Source organism: Tribolium madens, unplaced genomic scaffold, assembly GCF_015345945.1.
Source record: "Tribolium madens isolate multiple individuals breed KSU strain unplaced genomic scaffold, Tmad_KSU_1.1 Scaffold_19;HRSCAF=116;Tcas5.2_LG9, whole genome shotgun sequence".
Lineage (NCBI taxonomy): Eukaryota > Metazoa > Arthropoda > Insecta > Coleoptera > Tenebrionidae > Tribolium > Tribolium madens.
In genome coordinates, this window is record NW_025400983.1 from 2,110,308 (window position 1) to 2,134,141 (window position 23,834).

Below are 23,834 nucleotides of genomic sequence, written 5' to 3' on the forward strand. Positions count from 1 at the left end.
TTTTGTGAAAATCCATTTATTTCTTAAAGTAATTAGGAGGCTTACAAATAATGAAGGATTGTTAAAAAAATATCTTGTCTAATTTTCAAGTTTTACACATGCGAGCGCCATCTCAATTTAACAACAACTGGGCCCTGATACAATAACTTAGAACACTAGTTAAATAATATAAAATTAAATATATAGTAAATGCGGGAATTAAAGTTCTTCGTCGTCCTCGGGAAGCGCGGTTTCTTGCGCCTCCTTGAGATCCTTCTCGATTTGCTGCTGCCAATGGGGGTCCATCGTGACTTCGGGGGGCACCAACGCCGGCATCGCCACAAACTCCAAATTAGGATCCCCGATCAACTTACGCGCCAACCACAAAAACGGCTTTTCGAAGTTATAATTCGACTTGGCGGAAATATCGTAGTACTGGAAAAGTCTCGAATAAAATCTGACACACCTAACCTCACTTTAGACCAACCTGAAGATTCTTCTTCCTGTGGAACACAATACTTTTCGCTTTGACTTTCCTGTCTTTGATGTCGACTTTGTTCCCGCATAGCACAATGGGGATGTTCTCGCACACCCTCACGAGGTCTCTGTGCCAATTGGGGACGTTTTTATACGTGACCCTTGACGTGACATCGAACATGATGATGGCACACTGCCCCTGGATGTAGTACCCGTCGCGCAGCCCCCCGAACTTCTCCTGTCCGGCTGTATCCCACACGTTGAACCTGATAGCCCCCCGATTCGTGTGGAACACCAACGGGTGCACCTCCACCCCCAGCGTCGCGACGTACTTCTTCTCGAACTCGCCGGTCAAGTGGCGCTTCACGAATGTGGTCTTACCGGTGCCCCCGTCCCCGACTAGGACGCACTTGAAGGTCGGCATTTCCTGCTCCTGGGCCATTCTGGGGGCAAAACCACGATTAAGGGGGCGAATTCACCCAATTCCTCGACGCACGTTTGGCCAAGTTTTAATTTTTGAGGGAAATGGCGCTTTGAGGCTGTCTCACAGGATTTTGAAACTGAGTTACCGACTTTGCGAATATTTTTCTCTGCAAATGGGGGCCATCGTGCGAAAATAACACCTGAAACGGGAAGTTCGGACTTAAATGTAATTACCTGCGAGGTGAAAATCTTCAATAAACACAGATGAGGAGGAAAACAACGGATTACTTTCGCTACTTCGAGGAGTCGTTAGAGACCACAATGGCGTTCCCTTCGAAGGTGCGAATGTCCGATTCGAAGCCCGCCCGTTTTGCACATTTGCCCAAAGTTAAACGCAAATGGGGCACCAGACGATCGGAAAAAATCCAAAATGCATCACCCCCGTGGTAATTTTCAAATTCGTGTGGTGGATTTCGCGAAAATCGCCCCCAAAGTGGAAAATTGTCCCAGTGACGTCATCAAATTCGGGCGCATGCGCGCTCGCGCAACAGCACTGCAGCTCCCTTCTATCGATTTTCGTGTTCCGATGAAAGTGTTGGGTTTCTCGGGTCTAGTTTTAGTGTTTGTGTTAAATTATTTGAATGGGATTCATTTATAAAACACACGTTTTTCGTGCGGTGTGATTGAGCCTCCTCCACGATGACGAAAGACAGATTGGCGGCCCTTGTTGCGGTAAATCACTACTTTTTACGGTAGCTAATTCGCCACAAATCCAATTATTTCGGTGATTCACACCGTGGCGACCGATTGTCGCAATCCCCGGCGAAAATCCCGGGATTTCCCCGCCGAAATCCCGGTTTTTCGCCCCGATCTAGTGGCAATTAGGTTAGGTGGAAATGCGTTATTCTTTTGTCGCCGCCCCACCCCTTTCATTTGGTGGTTTTTGACGAAATTTTTTGTGTTTTTCTCCAGGCCCAGAGCGACGACGACGACGTCGGACCCGACGATGTGGCTGTCAACGTCGAAGGCCGCGACGGCTTCATGGACGCCTTTTTCGGCGAGGTAATTAACCTCATTTAAACACTACTCGAGACGGCTCTGGACACTTGTCAAAAATCCAACCTACTCTGATTCTGTTTCGTCCCAAAAGGCACCTGTTAACCAGGGGGAATTTTCTTTTGTTCGGTTGGTAACGACATTTTTTCGGAAACAATACGCCTAATCAGGTCATTAAGTGATAAACGAGATTTATGTTTCATTTCACGTGTGATTCATTCTTTAATCTGATCTAATCTCAATCTGATGTTATGATTAATGAAAGTGACGTTTTTGTACATTAAATCGAAAAAAAAAATGAGTAAAAAACATGTCAAGCGTTGGGATTATGACTCTGAATCTAAGTTGGCAACAAAACAAGGCGACTGTTTTTTAATCTACAAGTTGGCGTAAAAAATTCTTAGTTTGGCAGCCTTGACTCACATTTTTATAGGCAATTGTCAATTCAGTGTTGCCAGATCTGGTGTTTTTGTGAAAACTGTAACAATTCAAATATGTCATGATTTTGTAGTTACAGCAGAAAAACAATAAATTTGGAATTACCAGTATTACTTTGTAATTATAATTAAATTATTTTTAATTTTTTAAAATTTTATTTTTAACTAGAAACTCAATTATTTTGCTACACTTTCTCCAAAATAAGTCAAAAAATCACCAGATTAGCCAAGAAAATGGATTTATTTATTTTTTTATGAGATTTCATCCAACAGAGTCAAAAATAGTTAAATAAATAAATAAATAGTTAATAGTTAAGTCCACTCGTGACTTCGTCACTCGTAAACTTAACCTTTTCACTCATAGATAAACAATTTCTTTATCGTCTTGTATAACAATTTCGTTTTATTTTGTACTCACCTACCAGAATTTCTTGAATCTAAAGAGTAGATAAAAGTTACTTTATTTCACTAGACGATAAAAACACCACTTTATCCACTGAAATTAGTTGATAAAATATAATCAGTAGATAAAAATTACTTTATTTTACTAGACGATAAAAGACTACTTTATCTACTGAAATTAGTTGATAAAAGCACTCTTTAACATTGAGTACAAAATAAATCAATAAATTCGATCATTTTGTTTTTTTTTCGGAACATTTTAGTACGTTTTTTAAGCCAGAAACAAAACTATTTTGCTAAATTTTGTTAAAAACAATCTGAAAATTTACCAAATTAGGCCCAAAAATTGTGTTATTTTGCATTTTTAGCACATTTAAGCACATTTTTTAAATAAATACAAAGTTTTTTCAAAAATTTAACGAAATTGGTATCATTTTAACTTGTTTTGTTCGATTTACTTCTTTTTGTACTCGTATCAAGGATCTTTTATTTGCAAGATCTTGTGAAAATAATTTAAAAAATTAATTTAAATTGATGTTATTTCGTTTGTTTTATTCGATTTCGCTCGTTTTTGAGTGAAATTGTGTCAAAAAGTAAGCCGAAAAACTCAAAATTTGTTCCAAGTTGGTGTTATATTACCTTTTTTCAAAGTTTTAAGCACATTATTGAATTGAAATCTCAGAGATTGTGTTAAGACAAACAAAAAAAAAACTCAAAATTAAGTCATTATTTTTGCCATTTTCAGTCTTTTTGCATGTTTTGCAGCGAAAAACGTAATTATTTCGCACCAAAAAATTACAGAATTAGACTAGAAATGGTTTTATTTTTTTCTTTTTAAGCACGTTTTTGACTAGATTTTTTTTTTGGGGCTGGCAACACTGATCATTCATTTGCCACAGCTTAGCTGTCACCATCAATAACACAGTGTTGCCAGTAATTTTCTCTACATTGCTCAGTGTTGCCAACTCAATTTCAAAGTCCCAGTCCACTTTGATTGTTTTTATCGCCGCTTCCGTTATTAAATATGGGAGAGTGTGGAAACGTCGATTAACACATAATTCGGGCAATTTGTCGAATTTGAATTTCAAACACTTCGCACGTCCAATGTCGAAAAAGTGATTTCAATCGAAAATCTTAACTGAAATAAATAAAACGTTTACGATGAAACAGTGCTCTAAATTAATTAAAGTTTCCTGTTTAGTATGCATGATCCCTGTTTGGGGATTTCATCCAATTTGATTAAGAGTCAAGGACGTTTTAGAAAAATTGCAAAAAGTTTAGGTGATTCAAAGAAAACGATTTATTATGATTAAAATTGCAGTTGAAGTTTTTTATTTTCACAGATGAAACGACTTTTTTTATTTAATTATCAGGTTTTATCAGACAATTTATTGAAGGTTGTGTGACTCATTGTTGATAAATAAATGTTTTTGTGAAAATTTTTCACACTTAATAAAATTTATACGATGTGATTATGAGTCAGGTGTAACACGAAATGGTTTTTTGACTAATTTATGGAGCGTCGAGTGGCAAAAACTACTGCTAAATGGGTTTTTTTCTCATTTTGGTCACGTGACTGTGTTAATTAGACTTCGACTAATTTGTTACAATGTCAATTTTTTTAATTTTAAAAGACAGTCAGCTGTCAAACTGTTTTATTATTGTGATTCATCCGTTGCTTTATTCATGAAGTTTTATCGAATACATTGCGTGAAAAGGAAAAGGAAAATGTGGGTTTATCTAGTCGGCCATGCTTAACAAATGACAGCTACAATTAAAAAAATTATGATTGAAAATTGACACTGTCATTGTTTTCACCTTGATAAGCCAACTGGAGCGCATTTCTTATCTCAGTGTTTTAATTGGTTAACAAAAAGACAAATAAACGCCCGGCTTAAAAATCCAACCAATTGGAAAACAGTTGTGACTTTTTATAGCAAATTCCGATTCGGTTTTTTTCTGATTGGTTATCATATACAAAAAGTTGACCAATTAGGGACGTCGTTTGGCCTTGCAAATGGCAGGAAAACCAATCGAATTTATTTATTTTTTTTTGTTGTTGTTACAATTGGCCGATTATTATTTCTTTTGTCGAAAAACACCAATAAACACTCGAGGTAAAGTTTGACAATGAAAATTCAATTATAATTTGACACCAACATTGGATACTTTACAGACTATTTTGTCAACTTTGCGGACGAATTAAATTAATGACATATGAGTCAGAAAAAGTACCTCTTTACGGACTATTTTGGGTTACTTTACAGACTTTTTCGGTTACTTTACGGACGATTTAAAAAAAAGATTTGTATGAATTCTTTCACTTTTTGAAGCGCCACCAAGTGATGTTTTATATACAGTGTGTTTCTTTAATATTGCGAAAAATTGCAACTCATATTTTACATAGAAAAATAACACTAATTTGTCAAAGAAACGATATACAGGGTGATAAAGTTTCAATTTTACAAGTTTATTTTTGCCCTTACGTACCAGTGGCGTGCGGGCACGTCACTGGATATTTTCATTTGTTTATTAGTGTGATTTTTCGATGTAGAATTTATGGTTGTTTTACGCAGTTTGAAGAAATTCAATTATTTTGCCAAACTTACTCAAAAATATGTCAAAAAATTACCAAATTAGCTAAGAAAATAGGTTTATTTATTTTTTAGGAGATTTCATAAGATTTCGGAGCATTTTAGTACCAGAAACAAAACTATTTTGCAAAATTTTGTTAAAAACAATCTGAAAATTTACCAAATTAGGCCAAAAATCGTGTAATTTTTGCATTTTTACAGTGTTTAAGCACGTTTTTGACGTTAATACGAAGTTTTTTTCGAAAATTTTTGCTAAAACTGGCTAAGAATTTAACAAATTAGATTGAAATTGGTATTATTTTAGCTTGTTTCGATCGATTTAGTTCGTTTATGAAGTAGGGATTTTTTATTTGTTTATTCGCATGTTTGTGAGGTAAAAAAACGTAAATATTTTGTAAAATTTCGTCAGAAACGAGTCAAAAATTACATAATTTGACCAAAAGTAGTGTTATTTTTGCTTTTTTTCGAGTGTTTTAGCACATTTTTGAGCAGATAGAAAAATTTAAATTACAACCTTGTAAAATTACAGAAATTAAATTAAATTGATGTTATTTCATTTGTTTTATTCAATTTAGCTCATTTTTGAGTGAAACGTAAAAAATAACCGAAAAACAAACATTTTTGAAAGTAAAGTCAAAAAATCACGAAATTAGTTAAGAAAATAGTTCTATTGTTTTTATGAGTTTTCAACAGAACAGAACGGAGTCAAAAAATCACTAAATTGGACCTAAAAGTACATTATTTTGGCCTTTTTAGGAGCGTTTTAGTAGGATTTTTTTTAGCCAGAAACTCAGAAACAAAACTATTTTGTAAAATTTCGTTGAAAACAAACCAAAAATTTACCAAATTAGGCACAAATTGTGTTATTTTTGCATTTTTAGAGTGTTTAAGCACATTTTTGACGTAAATACGAATTTTTTTTTGAAAAATTTTGCTAGAACAGGCTAAGAATTTAACGTTCGTTTTTGAAGTAGGGTTTTTTATTTGCAAGATCTTGTCCATCATGCCCACAATTACAAAAATTAATTTTAATTGATGTTATTTTGTTGGTTTTATTCGATTTAGCTCGTTTTTGAGTGAAATTTTGTCAAAAAATAAGCCGAAAAACTCAAAATTTGTTCCAAGTTGGTGTTATATTACCCTTTTTCAAATTTTTAAGCACGTTATTGAACTAAAATTTCAGTTTTTTTTGTGAGATTTTGTTAAGACAAACAAAAAAAAACACAAAATTGAGTCATTATTTTTGCCATTTTCAGTCTTTTTGCATGTTTTTCAGCGAAAAACGTAAATATCTCTCAAAATTTCTTTAAAAACAAGCTAAGTTTTACAAGTTTACAATTGCCCGCACGCCACTGCATATTTTCATTTTTTTATTAGTGTGAATTTTCGATGTAGAATATGTGGTTGCAAATTTACACAGATTGAAGCAAATACCCTGTATATAAATTTATTCATTTTTTCATTTAGTCAAAATTTCGGTTTTTAGCCGAAAAAATGTGGAACATAACCAATTTATCTCACTTGAATTTTTTTTTTTGCTCTCATCGCCACCCTCGTAGCCCTCAAGGTGATATTATTTCACAAGATAACACCACTAAGGCCATATTGTGTTATAGTTCCCAGCGGATGTACTAATGTCAGCAGCTCTAACATAAATTTCAACTTAATTAAATGCGAAAATGTCACACGGTTTTGTCAAAATGTGCAACAAGTTATTGAAATTGGATCATTTGGGGGATTTGCAATTCGAATTGGTGGATGAAACATATGACAATTTAATTTACGTCCAGGGCCGACTTTGTGATGTGAAAATGTACATCAAACAAATGTTTTCTTTTGTTCTAGGTGGAAGACATACGAGACATGATAGATAAGATTCAAGCAAATGTAGAAGAAGTAAAGAAGAAACACAGTAGTATACTTTCAGCACCGCAAAGTGATGAAAGTAAGTCGTAACATTTTACGAGTTGTCGTAATTGAATTTTTACATCGGAGTATCGAGTTTTCCTTGCTAACTAGTCATTTTTTCTACGGAAAAAAATCGCGTGTCTTGCAGAAAATGAGATTACAATCTGTCGTCGACCCTCTTGCTTAGTCACGCGAATTATGGATTCGATCCAGACTCGTTCTTGAATTTTTTTTCAGATTATTGCAATTTTTTTTTGTCTTTGTAGAGTTTTAAGGAAAGGTTGAGAGGAAGTCGGCGCGTTATCGACCGATTGCAACCTTTCATACAGGATGTATTTTATCAAAACTTGTTCGCAAATGTGAAAAAATCGCGAATTGATTGAATTTAAATTTTGGTATAAATGTGTGGGAGTGCTGGAGGCGGGCTTACTCACATTTATCTCCAATTGCAACTAAATGTGAGCGTAATTAACAAAGTTCAACACAACGAAAAATTGCTATTTATGACGGATTAGTCCACGATTAAATACAGGGTGTTTTCTTAAAACTGCGAAAAATTGTCGGAAAATAATTAATGGCTCACAAAGTGGTTTTGGAGGATTTTAATTTCTATCATAAAATTTTGATCACCCTGTATATCTGTAACGAAGCTTTATAGCACTATTGTTTATTAGAAAAATTAGTCTTATTTTTCGATGTAGAATATGTGGTTGCAATTTTTCGCAATATTAAGAAAACACCCTGTATCAACCAACGTGATGATAAATCAGAAATAAGTGGAAAAAGAGTCGGAAAAACTCGCGTGACATGACCTTAGATTAGTGTAAATCGACTCTAAATGGAATGGTTAGCTAATATTAGTCACTAGGTCATTTTTCCTTTCTATTTATATATTTTTTTTATTATTTTAAAACACAACAAAATCAGTAAAAGTAAAATTTCTATCGAAATTATTATCACAAATTAAAATTGTAGAGGGTGATTCAAGTAGTTTGACTTTAGGCCAGTGTTTTATTATTATACAGAGTGTTCCGTCTAAATCGCACATTAAAAGTATTGAGAGTTCGAAAAATCATATTTATTTGAAAATTGGTACATAGCCATAATCCATTAAGTCCTCCTAAATGAAAATATTTTCAAGATGGCGACACTTCCGGTTATACCGGAAATCAATCTCAACTTTCTTATTTTAAATGGAAAGGTATATTTTTTACTGCGTTTTTGGATTAATCTGGTTATTTTAAGGAAGTTTTCATTAGCTTTCCCTATACCTAAATTTAGCCGTTTTTGAAATATAATGGAGTTTTTCAAAAAAATTTGGACCTTCCACTTTAAAAATCGGTAACTCTGTCATTTTTTAAAATTTTAGAAGCTTAGGTCTTTCTTCTGGTGTTTTCAAATTTTGAAAATAAAATTAACAAACCCCAATGTGGGAACAGCGTGTATATAACTTTGTATTTAAACTTCGAACTTTTTTGTTTCAATTCCATTCATCACAATATAAATTGAGAATGTTCGTCGGCGTGAAACTTTTCACCGGGAATGCTCTTATTAAACTTTTTTTTTCAGCGCGAGATTTTCGCTAAATATTTAAGTAGCTCTTTTATAATCAAAACTTGTTTAATGATAATTTTTGCTTTGCTAAAAATAGTATCCGTGAATGGATTTAGTGGTGTTTAGGGAAAGAAGAAAGAGTTTTCGAGGAGCTAATATCAGTGTATTGTGTGTGTTAAGTACTTTTCTAACAATGGGAATGTATTTGTTGACGATCGATTCAACGACCAGTGGTTAGGTTCTCATGCTTTATTACCGACACTACATTTAATATCTAAATAAATGATTTCTTTTCATCACAGCGATAAAATTAACTTCATTGATCCAAGCAAACAAAATTAATCAACTTTGCATAAAATATGCAAGATCTGGATTTATTTTACTCTATTTGTGATTATGTTGGCCGCACTGATTAAACCACAACGGAAATGGTCGCACTAATCCGTGATTGGCTATTGGACGGCAATTCGGGATTATCTATTTACCAATTTAATAATAATAAAATTAACAGAGATTCTTTATAATGTAATCAAAATTTCAAGATTCTGAATAAAGATTCAAATTTTTGTGAAATGGGTAAAAAATGTAAAATTCGCAAATAAAGAAATCTAGATCTACAGAAGTTTCTTCACTTTATGTTTTTTAAGCTTTGATGAATTTAGATCTTTAGAAGAATTAGAATTTAAGAAAATCTCTAAATCAAAGCATTTATTATTGGATTACAATACTATTGATCACAACTAGATTTTGATAAAGAATTGTAATTTCTTTAAAGTTTGAAGAGTTTATTCAACGATTTCTAATCTTTTAGAGGTGGGGAAATTCGTCTTTTCAACCCGTGGGCAGTAATGTCTCAAAAATCCCGCTGGAGTTAATATGCAGGATTGCCATTTTGGTTGTAATATACAATTTTTTTTGTCTACAAAACTTGTGCAATTCTAATTTATACATATCTTGAATAAAGAATGATTCGTGAGAACATAATTTGTAAGAATTGAAATTATTTTGATCTACTTTTTCAATATTTTTTTTATTTTTTTTTTCACATAAAGAAAAATTTTGTTTATGTCTTTGAGTGGTTTCATTCTACTTTTCAACTAGTTTTTAGGGTTGTTTTATTTTTACTTTAGTTGTTTGTTTGTTTTGATGTTCTTTTTTCACTGTTGTTTTTTTGATCTTCATATTTTTAGTTTTTGATTATATTTACTTTGCATTTGAGTTACTATGATCTTATTTCAATTCAACTACGAGTTTTTTTTTTCATAGAATGCAACGTAACAAAATAAAAAATACATTTTTTAAAGTAAAAAGACATTCTGGTGTGTAAAAAAAACATTTCCATCCCTCCCGGACGTACTTAAGTTTTGTATTTTTTTTCTTTATTTTTTTAATGTTAGGAATTGAAAAAGTGACAAATACACGACACGCTACAAGCCCGTATTTCGTATTTAAATTTAAGCAAATCGTGTCTCCGGCTTTGGGGACACTTTTTTCTCGTTTGCTTTCTCTCCCGGATTGCAGTTGCGCTACCGCACGAGATGATAAACTAGGGAATACCTAAACGTAACGTCCTTAAACTCCATATTGATCTCGACCGAGTCCTAGATTTTCTCTCTAGGGCACCAAAATGATTTTTTTTTTGCCTCGTGACAAACACATTATCGATCGATGTATTTTCATTCAACGAAACTCGAACATTATCAGCTTGTCGATGGTTTTTCTAAAGGCTTTTATCACGCTGGCGGGCTGATTAAAGAGATTGCGGATTCGTGATCAAGAATTTCCAGCAGCAAAAAGGTGGCTCAACTGTGATTTTACTATTAATAAAATTGATCCATGATTTCGCTGAATATTAAATTATGTACGATTTTAATAAATGTTGTTTCTTTCTTATCTCTTTCGCTGCTTCAGCAATTTCTGGAGAGGTGCATTGTTGATCATCAGCATTTGACATATTGCACTACTAACTGCACAAGTTACTTGCGTTTTGGATAAAATAGTATATGTTATTCGTAATAGAAGTGGGTTTATGTGGCTCAGCTGAATTATTTGCCTCACTACGTTCAGCTTCGTCACATAAACTATTACTTTTACTCCTAATGGCATAATATACTATTAAATAATGTTTTATATTGACGAACGTCAAAATTGTTTGGCAACCTTTTTAAAGATTTTTTTTGTGATATTATTCTGATATTAATTTTCTTTCAAAACAAAACGCAATTTTTTGTTGAAAGAATTTAATACATAATATAGTTTGAGATAAGTAAGAAACTTTCTACAAGAACATTAACTTGAAATTTGAAATTTGAAACGGAAGTTGTCAGATTAATTTTTTGTGGTTGATAAGATTAAATTAACCAATCAATTAAAACACTGGAATTGTTTCGTAACATTTTCGAAATACCACTCAACCATCTGTCTATTTATATCACGAGTATTTCACGTAATTTTATTAAACAAATTGTTGCGGTAAATAGCATTATTACAGCCATTGGAGATCAAAGGGTCCGAGTCCATCATTGCAAATAGCCCAATTATTACACTCAACATTCAAACAACTTTTTTTTTGTACATTTCTAATCGAAAATTCGTTTAAAAATGTAAAGTGTTGATTGAAATTTAGAGTTCACTTCAAGAAGCGTATTTTGGTGAAGGCGCCGGTTTTAATCGAAAATTAAATAACTGCAAATATTTATCAAATGTCACGGTAAATCGAGCTTCACTTTTTACGTAGAAATCAACCGACGTAAATGTTTTTTCCGCTTTGATAACCAATCGTTGCATCAAACTCCTACATTAGTCTGCCCACACAGAAGACAAAAAGTCGGCCAAAGATGACGGTTGCGGGGGTGGCGCGACTTCAAGAACATTAATCAAATGAAAAAAAATAAATTAAATACGAAACTGCGAAAATAGTATATTATATCACAAGTAGGGAAGAAATTTGTTATAGCCGACCCGAGATGCGTAGCATTTATAGCGAGACTCTAAAATTCTTCTCTACTGTGTTTTTAGAATATTTTTTTCACTAGTAGCACATTTATTATCTAGAAATGCAACCGTGAAGAAATAACCTTACTTAATGGGCATGTAGTTATTAATTACTTACCTAAATTATTAACTTAAGTTGAAAGTATTATTATTATCGTAAATCGTAAATGAAGTTGTCATTTTTTTACTTCTGCACCCATTAAAGGAATTTTGAACTTTATAATATGAAAATATTTGTTAAAATAACAAAGAAAATGCAAGGGAAAGGGGAAAAAAAGGATTTCAACATGAAATAAACTCATTTGTTTTGACAGTTTTGACAAAGACAGAAAAATTGTTTTTTAATGAGAAAGTTTAAGTTTTTTTATTTCATTTTGCATTAATTTCATCTCGAAATAGTTCTGTTAGTACTGTGATGATAATAGTTTCAAATAAAAATAATCTTGGTATATTATTGCCCTTGGTCAATAATGTAATGATTATTGACCACGGAGAGAACTTCACAACCTCTCACGAAACTAGTAGTGAAATATGACAGTTTATTATATCCTCTTGTTGCGTCCTAAAAATTTAATATGAAAACCGTTCCAAAGTAATGCTCTCCTCGCCTTAATTTATATCAAGGGGAATGTCGTCGTCGTCCGTATTTAATGTCGTCTAAAACGCGTCTCTAGACATGAGTTATCATCTGAAAATTGGAACATAAAGAGGCAACGGCCGTATTATTATGAAACGTGAGGCGTCACTAAAAAAATTTTCATCAGAATTTCCAAGTTTGATTATTGTCGTGTAAAAAGGTTCAATATCGATCGAATTCGCAACGAATTTCTCTCAACCGAAAAGAAAGTTTCTTTCTATACGAAACAACTCACCCATCATGATATTCTTTCGAGACTAACGTACCAAAAGCAACAAATATGAATTGAGGAAACTTTTCGCCAATTACTCGAAAATTTTCTTTCTTCTTTTGTCGAAACGGCGATTTAGCACAAATTCATCGCGATTAAGTTTTATAAAAATAAAACTAAAAATGTTATAGAAAAGCATGTAGACTCAGTAAAACGATTGCAATTGTTCAATAATAGTATATTATGTTATTACGAATAAAAGTGGCGAAGCTGAACTTTTATTGTGCTCAACGTAGTGAGGTAAATAATTCAGCTGAGCCACCTAAATACACATTTACTCCAAATAACATAATATTTTACCCGCAAACTTATTCAAAACGAGAATAAAGAACAATACTATAATTAGCAAGTTAATGAACAAAATAATTAGGACGCTTTGCAAATAATGAAATCATAATAAACATCACGCTTCAGTGTGTGTTGAGATTTTCGAAAGTGTTTATTAATTTAAGTCTGCTACTAACTATTTTTTACTGTATTTTTGAATTGTTTACAAATCTGATGTGCAATTTTTAAATGGCAACAAATTAAATTCACAGTATATTATTTAAAATGTCAAGTATTTTTGATCAGTAAAAATAATAAGTGCACAATAAACTAATAAATGCACAGTCAAAATAATAAATGCATGTAAAATACCATTTGTGCACAGTTTCCAGTCCTTTCTAAAATCATTCTTGCGCAGGGGCCCTTGCTAATACATACAGGGTGAATATAAAGTATGGAACCAAGCGGTTTTATTTTTAAAAAATTTTTGAAAAAATTAAATATAAAGCAGATAGTTGTAATCCTTAGAGTATAGCTTTTATGAGAAAAATTATTTTATAGTGGGTTGCCATTTAAAAAAATTAAATTTTTTGTAGAACTTAAAAACAAAATTATTCTTGTTAAATTATCACATTTTTATAGTACTTTATCACTCATCAATTAGTTTTTTTTTTTAAAATAAATAGTTTAAGCAAAAAACGTTTGGTTCCATACTTTTTATTCACCTGGTATACCTCCCTCCAATAATAATAAATATTCAGTAATATAAAAATAAGTACCAATAATAAATAACATTCGTTTATTATTTTTACTGTGCAAATTGAACTTTTTTACTGAACAAATTACAATAAAATAGTATTTATTATTTTTACTGTGCAAAATATTTATATTATACTGATCATTTTTAATTTTTTACTGTGCAAAAATGAATTAAATACTGATCGTTTATCGTTTTATACTGATCAAAATTGAATTACTGATACTGATCGCTTTATTACTACTCTTTTTAAATCAGCTTTGAAAAAAAAAGTTTGAAAAATGTGACGATAAATAAAAGAAAATTGGTGTTTCATTAAAAAACAGTTTATATAAAAATTGCAGGTTGAGTTTAATTGAAATAATAATTTAGATATTTGTTCAGAAGTCTTCGATTTTTTGAACATTTTCTAGAATAACAATAGCTTGTCAACAACACAAGTTTGCCATTTTAGGATTGCAGAAAATCATAGAAAAAAATGTTTCAATGCTTTGAAAGCCTCCTTTCCACCTTGGATAGTATTAGAATTAGCTTCAGAAACGTAGTTTCGTGAATTTCCGCCTGACTTCCGGTTACATCCTCAATTCACAATGAGCAAAGTTTCTAGATTTCTAACAAGATAGTAACTTGTTTCCAATGGTATCGAGGAACTTTAACGGATCTCATAATTTCATATTTTATTCATCAATAACCGTTCAAATTCAAATTGATTCCAGTAATAAAATTTGTTTGTCGAAAAAAATACGGTTTTCTGGTAACGTCATTCAACTTAATTAAAATAATATACACTGAACGACGTTAGAAATGTTAATTTTGTTTGAATAAAAATCGCCTCGTTTCCAATTGACAGTGAATTAATCAAGTCGATGACTTCCATTTTTACCTGTTGTTGTGAGCGTTTCGTTTCACCTGCTCGTAAAAATCGATTATTGACGTTGAATAATTAAACAATGGAGTTTTTTTTACCCGTTTTTTTTTTGTTGATTTTTGCAGAAACGAAACAAGAACTTGAAGATTTAATGGCCGATATAAAGAAAACTGCCAATAAAGTCCGTGCCAAGCTTAAAGGTAAAAAAAAGTTGAAGGAAAATTGTAAAAAAAATTAACAATGTCGCGTTTTTAGTGATAGAACAAAACATAGAGCAAGAAGAACAAACGAATAAATCGTCGGCGGATTTGAGGATACGGAAAACGCAACACTCGACGTTATCCCGAAAATTCGTAGAAGTCATGACGGAATACAATCGGACACAGACAGATTACAGAGAACGATGTAAAGGGAGAATACAAAGACAATTAGAAATCAGTAAGTTTTTTCTCGGTTTTTATCGCAATTTTATTGCGATTTTATTACAGCCGGTCGATCGACAACTAACGAGGAATTAGAAGAGATGTTAGAACAGGGCAATTCGGCCGTCTTTACACAAGGTGTACGTATTTTTATAATCCTTGAATTTTTCAAGGATTAATCCTGGAATTTTAGATCATAATGGAAACGCAACAAGCCAAGCAAACCCTAGCTGATATCGAAGCGCGACACGCTGATATTATCAAATTAGAAAATTCAATCAAAGAATTACACGACATGTTTATGGACATGGCAATGCTAGTCGAGAACCAGGTAAGTGGGGACGCAATAGAGAGAATTAATTTTCCACCAAGAAATGCAAATTTATTATCAAGAACTTGAGTTTTTGAGAAAAAATACCAGACCATAAAATAATTTAATACAGGGAGGCCCAATGAAAACATTAATTTCTCGGAAATTAACTTACTGGAATGTTTTTTTTTTGTTACTATTTCGACAAAAGAGACCGAAAATTTACCTAATAATATAAATCAGAATTTTCAAGCACGTTTTTGAAATAAAAGCTGTTTTTTTTGTGAAGATTTGATAAATTGCACCGAAAAATCACCACATTAGGGTGAATTTGATGTTATTTTTGTCTTATTTAAGTTTTTTTGAGTACGTAACCAAGCTAAAAACTTAGGTTTTTTGGGTAAGAAACGCGGTAATTATGTGAAATTGTATCAAATCGCAATTATTTTGCAAAATTTTGTTAAAAACAGGTTTAGAAATTGTGAAACTTGTGTTTTATTGAGCGTTTTTGACTTAAAAACACAGTTTTTTTAAGGTTTCACTAAATTTCACTGAAAAAAATTACCAATATAGTTTTTTGAGGACGTTTTTGAGCAATTTATTTTTATAAGTTTTGTGAAACCAATTCGAAAAATATCAGGTGGGGTCGAAAATATTATTTTTGCCTATTACGGGCATTTTAGCACGTTTTTTAGTGTGAAACGAATTTATTTTGTAAAATTTTTTCAAAAACAAGTCGAAAAACACGAAGTGAGTTTAAAATGTTTTTTTTCCAGCTTTTTTTTTCTAACCATGTATTTGAGCTAGAAACTCAGTTTTTGCTGATTCGGTCAGAAAAATAACCAATTAAGGTCAAAAATTACTTTATTTTGTTCTTTTGTGAACGTTCTGGAGCGTTTTTAGTTAGAAACGCAATTATTTTGCAAAATTTCTTAAAAACATACCGAGAAATAACAAAATTTTGTCGTGAGTGGTGTAATTTTTTTTTCAAGCATTTAAACACTGCTTTGAGGTAAAAACATAGTTTTTCTTAAAATTTGGGTAGAGTCCCAAAAAATTAATAAATTAGGTCACAAATTTCATTATTTTTACTTTTTTTAAACATTCTAGTGCGTTTTCTTTATCAAAAACAAGTTGAAAAATTAATGAATAAAACTTTTCAAGCGTTTAAGGAGTTTTTGAGCTTAAAAGCTCAATTTTTGCGAAAAAATACTAAATCAGGTCGAAAATGACGTTGTTTTAACGTTTTTTGAGCGTTTATGCTAAAAATTACTTCACCGGTCAGAAAAATTATCAATTGTTTTATTACATTGTTTTGTTCTTTTTCGAGAATTTTAGAGCTTTTTTCAATTAGAAACACAATTATTTTGTAAAATTTTATTACAAACATGTCGAGAAATAACTAAATTCGGTGGAAGGTGGTGTTATTTTTCCCATTTTCAAGCATTTTTAAGCACGTTTTTGAGACAAAAATTCGATCTTTTCGCAAAATTTGACTAAATCCCAAATCGAACCAAAAAATTTCATATTTTTGTCCTCAAAAACAAGTCGAGAAATTACTAAATTTATTTGAAAATGGTGGTTTTTCTTTTTTCAAGCGTTTAAGAACGTTTTTGGGTCTGAAACACTCAATTTGCGAAATTTAGCTAGCTTGGATCAACAAATACTAAATTTCGTTGAAAATGAAATTTTTTTAAAAGAAAAAATTAAATTTTATTACAAACAAGTAGAAAACCTTCTAAATTAGGTCTGAAATGGTATAATTTTTTTCTTTCTCAAGTGTTTAAGCACATTTTTGAGCTGAAAACTGAAATCTGAAAGATTTTTCAGAGATTTCTAAATATGACATTAGGTCGAAGATGACATTATTTCTGTTCTTCACGAACATTGACTGACTTTTCAATAAAAAACGCAGTTCTTTTGCAAAATTTTGTTAAAAAGAAGTCAAGAAATAAACATATTACTCGAAAATGGTTTTATTTTCGCTTTTTTCAAACTTTTAAACACGTTTTTGAAGAAGATTTTTCTCAACAGGGCTGAAAAATCACCAAATTGGGATAAAAAATTTGTGCCTTTGACAGACATTTTAAGTGTTTTTACAAAATTCATCAAAAAAAGTGGAAAACCAACAAATCGAGTTGGAAATGGTGTTTTTATGGGCCAAAAAATACTAAAAAAACACCAAATTAGGGTGTTAAGAATACTGTTTTTGGTTTCTTTGAGGGTTTAACACGTTTTTTCAGCGAGAAACTCAATTATTTCATTAAAAATCACCGAATTGACTCGAAAATGGTAATATTTTTTCAAGCGTTTCAGCACAGAAGAAAGAATTCTATTTATACAAATTTTGACTCTTTTATCTTTTTTTGTTATTTAACTCTATTTATTGGTTTGGTGTAAATAAGGTTTTCGTTTTTTGGAAATCAATTCTCTCTAGATTTTTTACTTTGGAACAAGTTCATCCTCGTTGTTCTCAAATTTTGATGTGTTTAAATGAAATGACCGCCATTTGTTGGTGGTTATCGGTCGCGTAATTGGCTCAAATATTAATGTAACGATAGTTTCGGACAGATTACCCAGCGGGCCTTAATATCAACCCTGTAACATCCCTTATTAATACCCTTCTCTCGATCGTAGTATTTCTTTCTTCTTTCTAATATCACTAACACGTTAATTTTTCCTCCTTCCTGCTGGGTTTTTCTAGGGCGAAATGATCGATCGTATCGAATACCACGTGGAACACGCCGTCGATTACGTCCAAACGGCGACCCAAGATACCAAAAAAGCGTTAAAGTACCAAAGCAAAGCGAGACGGGTGAGTCTGTTCCTAGTTTTTAAGTCCAAACACAGTGTTTTTGCGCTTCTAATTTTTGTCGTTTTTTTTTTCTCTCTCCTCCTCTTCTTTCCCTTTGACCCGACCGATTTTCTTATTTTTATTGTTTTATTGTCGCTAATGGTTAACTCGACTAACTACTGTGTGTGCCTTTGTCACTTTGTACATAAATATAATCGTTGGTTGCGGTGTTTTCTTGGTGTTTCTCTTTGGTGGGTTCTTCCCTCCCCTTTTTTCCCTCCTCCACTCCTCACCATAGGGCGAACTTGTTGATCGAGTGGAATATCACGTTGGCTTGACTGCGAATCATGTCCAATCAGGACGTTCTGAGCTAAAAGCTGCTCAGGAGTATCAGACCAAAGCGAGAAAGGTAGGTGGACCTGAGCCCCCCAATCCCTGCTTTGTGCATTTTATGTCGTTGTTTTTTTTTTTGGTATTGTTCCGCTCATTTTTTGGCGTTTCTTCGTTCTTATTTTATTTTGTTTCTGTTTACAGAAAAAGATCCTGATCATAATCTGCCTCATAGTAGCTATCATCATTTTAATTATTATTTTGGCGGTCACTCTGCCCGGTTAAAGTGGAGGAAGTGTTTTGCAATATATACTCTGGTGTCTTGATTTTGATTTAAAAGTGACTTTTTCGTGTTTATTTGCATTTAAAAAAAACGTAATGTAACTGCCCAAATAAATATCCCCCACATTGAATCTCGTAATAAATAGTGAGCTTAGGTAGTTTTTGTGTCTATAATGTAATATCTAAGCAATAAAAAAATGAAAAAAAATCGTCACTTTAGCTTGTAAACTATTGCAAATGCAATATAGTGTGTAGTGTGGTAAGTGGATGTGGATTCCAACGATTATTTTTTGTAAAAATTATCAAATCTAGTTTGCATCACCGGTCGGTTAAATAATACTCAAACATTTGGCGTTTCAACGTAATCAAAACCTATTTTTTGTTACTCTCTGTTATAGTTTTTTTTGGAAAAAATGCCTAGTCTGTGATTGATGTAAACATAGATTTTAGATTAAGTCATACCAAAGACGACCATTTTTTTATTTTATCTATCGTTGACAGCTCCACGTATTTATCTTGTTATTTTATTCGCCAAAATCTAATTATCCGATTATAGGGCTAGGATAGTTACGGTTTTGTTTCCACAGCCTTGTATATTTTTCTGTTATGTAAATTATTATTAAACTTTATTTTTCTATTTGTTTTTTATTTTATTTTTATCACAACACAGGTGTCCCACTGGGTTGGTAAACTCAATTGTTGACCTACGTTAAAATATTCAAAAATGTGTAGAAAATTCTTTGTATCACATAAAAATATTTTCAAGTAGTTGTACAGGGTGTTTAAAAATAAGTTACAATGCAAAACTGTCTTTTATAAAAAAAAACAACTTATTTATGAAACACCTTGTATACTTGAAAATCATGTCTACCAGGTGAAATTATGGAAATTGTGGAACCAAACGTTTTTTATTTATTTTTTTTTAAACTATTGAAATACTATAAAATGACGTTTCTCAAGATTTTTTTTTGTTTTTGAGTTCTGAAAAACTTTTAATTTTTTCAAATGACAAGTCAGTATAAAACCTTTTTTTACAAAGGCTAGGATATAAAGATTACAACTATATATTTTATTCAATAAATTATTATCAGAAAAAGATGTTTTTATTTTGAAAAAAAATCGTATACTTAATACAAAAATAACAAAAATTTATTGTCAAAACACGATCGCACATATTTTGTAGCAATTTTTATTTTCTAAAGGCAAATGATAAACAAAACTGTTGGTTTCATACTTTTTGTTCGCCCCGTATATTCTGATCAAAAATAATGCTTCAGTTTTTTTACATAATTCAAAAATTCAATAAAAAATAGTTTTTCAAGAAATCAAAAAGTTTTGCTATTATTTTTTGCAAATTCCAAAATCATACACTACTTGTATTTTTAAATTTAGCAGCGTTGCCAAGTTATGTTAAAAAAACATTCAATATTAAAAAAAGAAAAAGGGTTTAATGTTTTTGTTTTCACTTTTATTTAATAAAGCATTTTTCATCAAAAAACTAAATATATTTTTCCAAAATTTGCACGATTGCCTCCAAAATGTTTTTGTTGTAAATTTAGTAGCGTTTTTTGACCGAGAAACTCGCAAAATTTGAGACATTTTGTTAAAACAACGTAAAGAAAGCAAAATTAGTCTAAAATGTTCAATTTTCATTTATTTTGGAAAATTTAGAGCATTTTTCACTGCAAAACTAAATAAATTTAAAACCAGAAAAAAAAACTGCAAAATAAAGTCTGAAATCCGAAGTTTTTTTAGAGTTTAGGAGCGTTTTTTATTGATTTAACCAAAGCGAATTTCAACATTACTTCTGCAATTTATTATTGTCGATTATTTTTTTGAATTTAAACAGTTTTACTAAAAAACTTAATAAATTCCAGAGGTTTTGCCAAAATAGGGCAGAAATTTACAAAATCATGTCTAAAAGGCCTTATTTTCACTTATTTCAATGATTTTTTATCAAAAAAACTTAATCAAAAAATGCACTCAAGGACACAACAAGCAATTTAATTTTTATCAATTATTTTCTGAAGGCAAATGATTAAAAAAGACGTTTATTAGTTTCATACTTTTGTCCACCTCGAATATTTTGATTAAAAATAATGTTTCGTTACATTTTGTAAAAAATAGTTTTCCAATTTTGCTATTTGTTGCAAAAATGTTGTAAAAAAATTTAATCTTAAAAACATAATTTTCAATAGCTATAAATAATGTTGATAAAGATAAAATACGATCACATTTTTTTTGCAATTATTTTTTGGTTCCATGAATTTTGTACACACATTTTGAGTATTTTAACACTGTACTGAGCGACACTAGAAATGCACATTGGGGTAAGTACCGTCCGCGGTGCTCGATCGGTATAAATGAGTGACAATGGCACATCGTAGTGTGGTAATGAAACTTTTCCTCCCTTGACTCTTGTGTTTGTTTCAAAATGCAGAAGAAAATAATGATCTTAGTCTGCGTAACAATCCTCGGTTTAATAGTCACAGTCACCATCGGAAGTTATCTCGGACTTGGGGGTTAATTGTGAGTAGTTTTCCTAACATTGGGTTACTTGTTTTGAGAGTTGTTATCTTGCAGGTAACTCTCACCAAATCATCGTTCTTCTTCGCTTGCTCCAAACATAAAGCATTGTTTGTTGTTGAGACAGTTTAGGTATTATTTGGGTATAAAAAAAAACCTTGTTTCGTAGCTTAGCAGTTACTGTATAAATACAATATAATATAAAAAAAGGAACATATTAAAATGAATCTCGAAACATTTGCTGTAGCAATAATATGTAAATGTTGAGTTCGAAAATGTGTGATATTTCTTTTAGAAATTGTCTAGAAATGTTGCGTACTAGTGTACAGAGTTACTGTTTTCTATATTATAACTTTTGATTTTGGGCATTTCGGAAAGGTGCCATTTTTTGATTAGCTTCGTAGTTTTAGCAGTAGGCTGTTGTTCTTTATAGAGGGGTGCACCACACAATCAGTAGATTTTGAAAGGCCTAACTTCGGAAGACGTTTCAGCCAGCGCGCGCCATCAACACGGGTATTTCGAATTTCCCGCCACAATTGCATAGGCGGGAAATTCAAACTTGACGCATGCGCAAATGGCACCATCAGCGTTATTGTCTTCCGTCATCCCTGTTGAGTTGATTTCGAGTTGATTTGTACATTTCTAGGCTTTCAAGGATCTCTGTAATAATGAACATAAGTCTTTCGTCATGTACGTAGACGAGACGATTTTATACTGGACCTAAATCATAATAGTTGTAGCTCCAGTATGGGGGGAGTTAGTAATTCACCACCACCAAGTAGTGTGAATTGTAACCACCACCAATTCAAAGTTATAATACGTGTCAATTCAATTGGAAAATCTTTGAAACTTATAATAAATTTTCTTGCATCTTTAAGTGTCGATGCAAACAAGTGAGATATTAATGTAGTTAAAAAATACTTTTTATCATGTAAGTAGTTGACATGTAGTAGAGATAGGCTATTTTAAAAGGGAATTTGACAAAACGATGTTTCACGTTTATGTTGATTTTCGTTCGACATTAGCATAGTTTTACAAAGAAATGGCAATATTTATATATCGGCTCCTCTAACCACTTACACGATGAATCGGCTAGATTTGCACCATCTTTAAAAGATCATCGACTTTTTTAGCATAGTTTAGGACTACTTTTTTAACGATTCATCGCAGTGGTTCAAGGAGAAACTTGTGATTCTCTCTGTGTGTCCTTTTCAACCTAAACCGAGCACAAATGTGAAAACACTTCAACAGAACTATGTGTCATAGTCTAGGCTCCTAGTTCTAGTAATTGTACACTGCAAGCGTGTCCTGGCCACTAGCGACACCTTTTGGGACTGTCAAATCTCTGAGGTTCAAAAAATACAATCAGTGTTGCCAAGTCTAGTGAAATTTCACCAGATCTGGGGATTTGGTGACAACATTTGTAAAAATCTGAATATCTGACGCTTTTTAGATATTTAACTGCAGTTACGGCAGAAAATTAATAAATAGGATTTTTTAATCGCGTATCTGCCGTTTTTAGGCAATCGTCAAGGAAAAAAAATCAAGTTGATATAATTTTTTGCATTTTTTGAGCATTTTCTAGGTTTTTTAACTAGAACCTCAATCATTTTGCGAAATAAGTAAAAAGCTACCAAATTATAGTAAAGAAAATAGTTCCATTTGTTTTTATGAGATTTCCCCCAACGGAATCAAAAAATCACTAAATTGGATCGAAAAGTACATTATTTTATCCTTTTTAGGAGTATTGTTAGCTTAAAACTCAGAAACTAAACTATTTTGCAAAATTTCGTTAAAAACAAACCAAAAATTTACCAAATTAAGCCAAAAGTTGTGTTTTTTTTGCATCTTTAAAGTACTTAAGCATGTTTCTGAAGTAAATACGAAACTGGCTAAAAATATAGTTCGTTTTTGAAGCAGGGATTTTTTGCAAGATCTTGTTAAAACATGCCTAAAAATTGCAAAAGTAAATCTAAATTGATGTTATTTTGTATGTTTTATTCGATTTAGCTCTTTTCCAGTGAAATTTTGTCAAAAATAAGCCGAAAAACACAAAATTTGATATAAAATGGTGTTACTTTATTTTCTTCAAGTTTTTAAGGCACGTTTTTGAATATCAGTTTTTGTGAGATTTTACTAAAAAAACATAAAAACAAGTTTTATTATCTGTTAGCATGTTTTTGGAGTAAAAAAGGTAAATATTTTGTAAAATTTCGTTAGAAACGAGTCAAAAATTACATAATTCGACCAAAAGTAGTGTTATTTTTGTGTTTTAGCACATTTTTGAGCAGATTTGAGAGATTTATATAAAAAAAAACGTAAACCTTTGGCAGTATTAGAAAAATTTAAATTACAACCTTGTAAAATTACAGAAATGAAATTAAATTGATGCTATTTCATTTGTTTTATTCGATTTAGCTCATTTTTGAGTGAAACGTAAAAAATAACCGAAAAACAAACATTTTTCAAAGCTAAGTCAAAAAATCACGAAATTAGTTAAGAAAATAGTTCTATTTGTTTTTATGAGATTTCACCCAACAGAGTCA

At 31.6% G+C, this 23,834-nt stretch overlaps 2 protein-coding genes across 5 annotated transcripts; one reads left to right on the forward strand and one right to left on the reverse strand.

Annotated features, from left to right (window-relative positions):
• LOC123015994 (GTP-binding nuclear protein Ran) lies at positions 1-1,303 on the reverse strand. The gene is made up of 3 exons (XM_044416139.1): positions 1,114-1,303; positions 467-899; positions 1-414 (listed from the first exon to the last, which is right to left on the reverse strand). Exons 2-3 carry the CDS (start codon positions 896-898, stop codon positions 199-201), a joined length of 648 nt encoding a protein of 215 aa, XP_044272074.1. The 5' UTR covers position 899; positions 1,114-1,303; the 3' UTR covers positions 1-198.
• A 99-nt stretch (positions 1,304-1,402) lies between these two features.
• On the forward strand, positions 1,403-23,600 carry LOC123015993 (syntaxin-1A). 4 transcript variants are annotated; one of them, XM_044416135.1, is made up of 10 exons: positions 1,405-1,611; positions 1,852-1,941; positions 7,214-7,313; positions 14,750-14,824; positions 14,880-15,062; positions 15,113-15,186; positions 15,240-15,377; positions 18,061-18,171; positions 21,203-21,291; positions 21,346-23,600. In XM_044416135.1, the coding sequence occupies exons 1-9, from the start codon at positions 1,579-1,581 to the stop codon at positions 21,287-21,289; spliced, it is 891 nt and encodes a 296-aa protein (XP_044272070.1). In that variant the 5' UTR covers positions 1,405-1,578; the 3' UTR covers positions 21,290-21,291; positions 21,346-23,600. The 4 variants fall into 4 exon arrangements, 3 of the variants coding, with proteins under 3 accessions (XP_044272070.1, XP_044272073.1, XP_044272071.1); XR_006413418.1 differs by lacking the exons at positions 21,203-21,291; positions 21,346-23,600 and adding an exon at positions 18,685-19,399 and having other exon boundaries at positions 1,403-1,611; positions 18,061-18,559; XM_044416138.1 differs by lacking the exons at positions 21,203-21,291; positions 21,346-23,600 and adding an exon at positions 18,685-19,399 and having other exon boundaries at positions 1,407-1,611.
• The last annotated feature ends 234 nt before the right edge of the window (positions 23,601-23,834 follow it).

Excerpts from the sequence above, each read along its gene's own strand:
- LOC123015994 (XM_044416139.1), bottom strand. The coding sequence starts at position 898 with ATGGCCCAGGAGCAGGAAATGCCGACCTTCAAGTGCGTCCTAGTCGGG. Across the intron at positions 415-466 it reads ACAGGAAGAAGAATCTTCAG|TACTACGATATTTCCGCCAA; the intron begins GTTGGTCTAAAG and ends AGACTTTTCCAG.
- LOC123015993 (XM_044416135.1), top strand. The coding sequence starts at position 1,579 with ATGACGAAAGACAGATTGGCGGCCCTTGTTGCG. Across the intron at positions 1,612-1,851 it reads GATTGGCGGCCCTTGTTGCG|GCCCAGAGCGACGACGACGA; the intron begins GTAAATCACTAC and ends GTTTTTCTCCAG. Across the intron at positions 18,172-21,202 it reads ACCAAAGCAAAGCGAGACGG|AAGAAAATAATGATCTTAGT; the intron begins GTGAGTCTGTTC and ends TTCAAAATGCAG.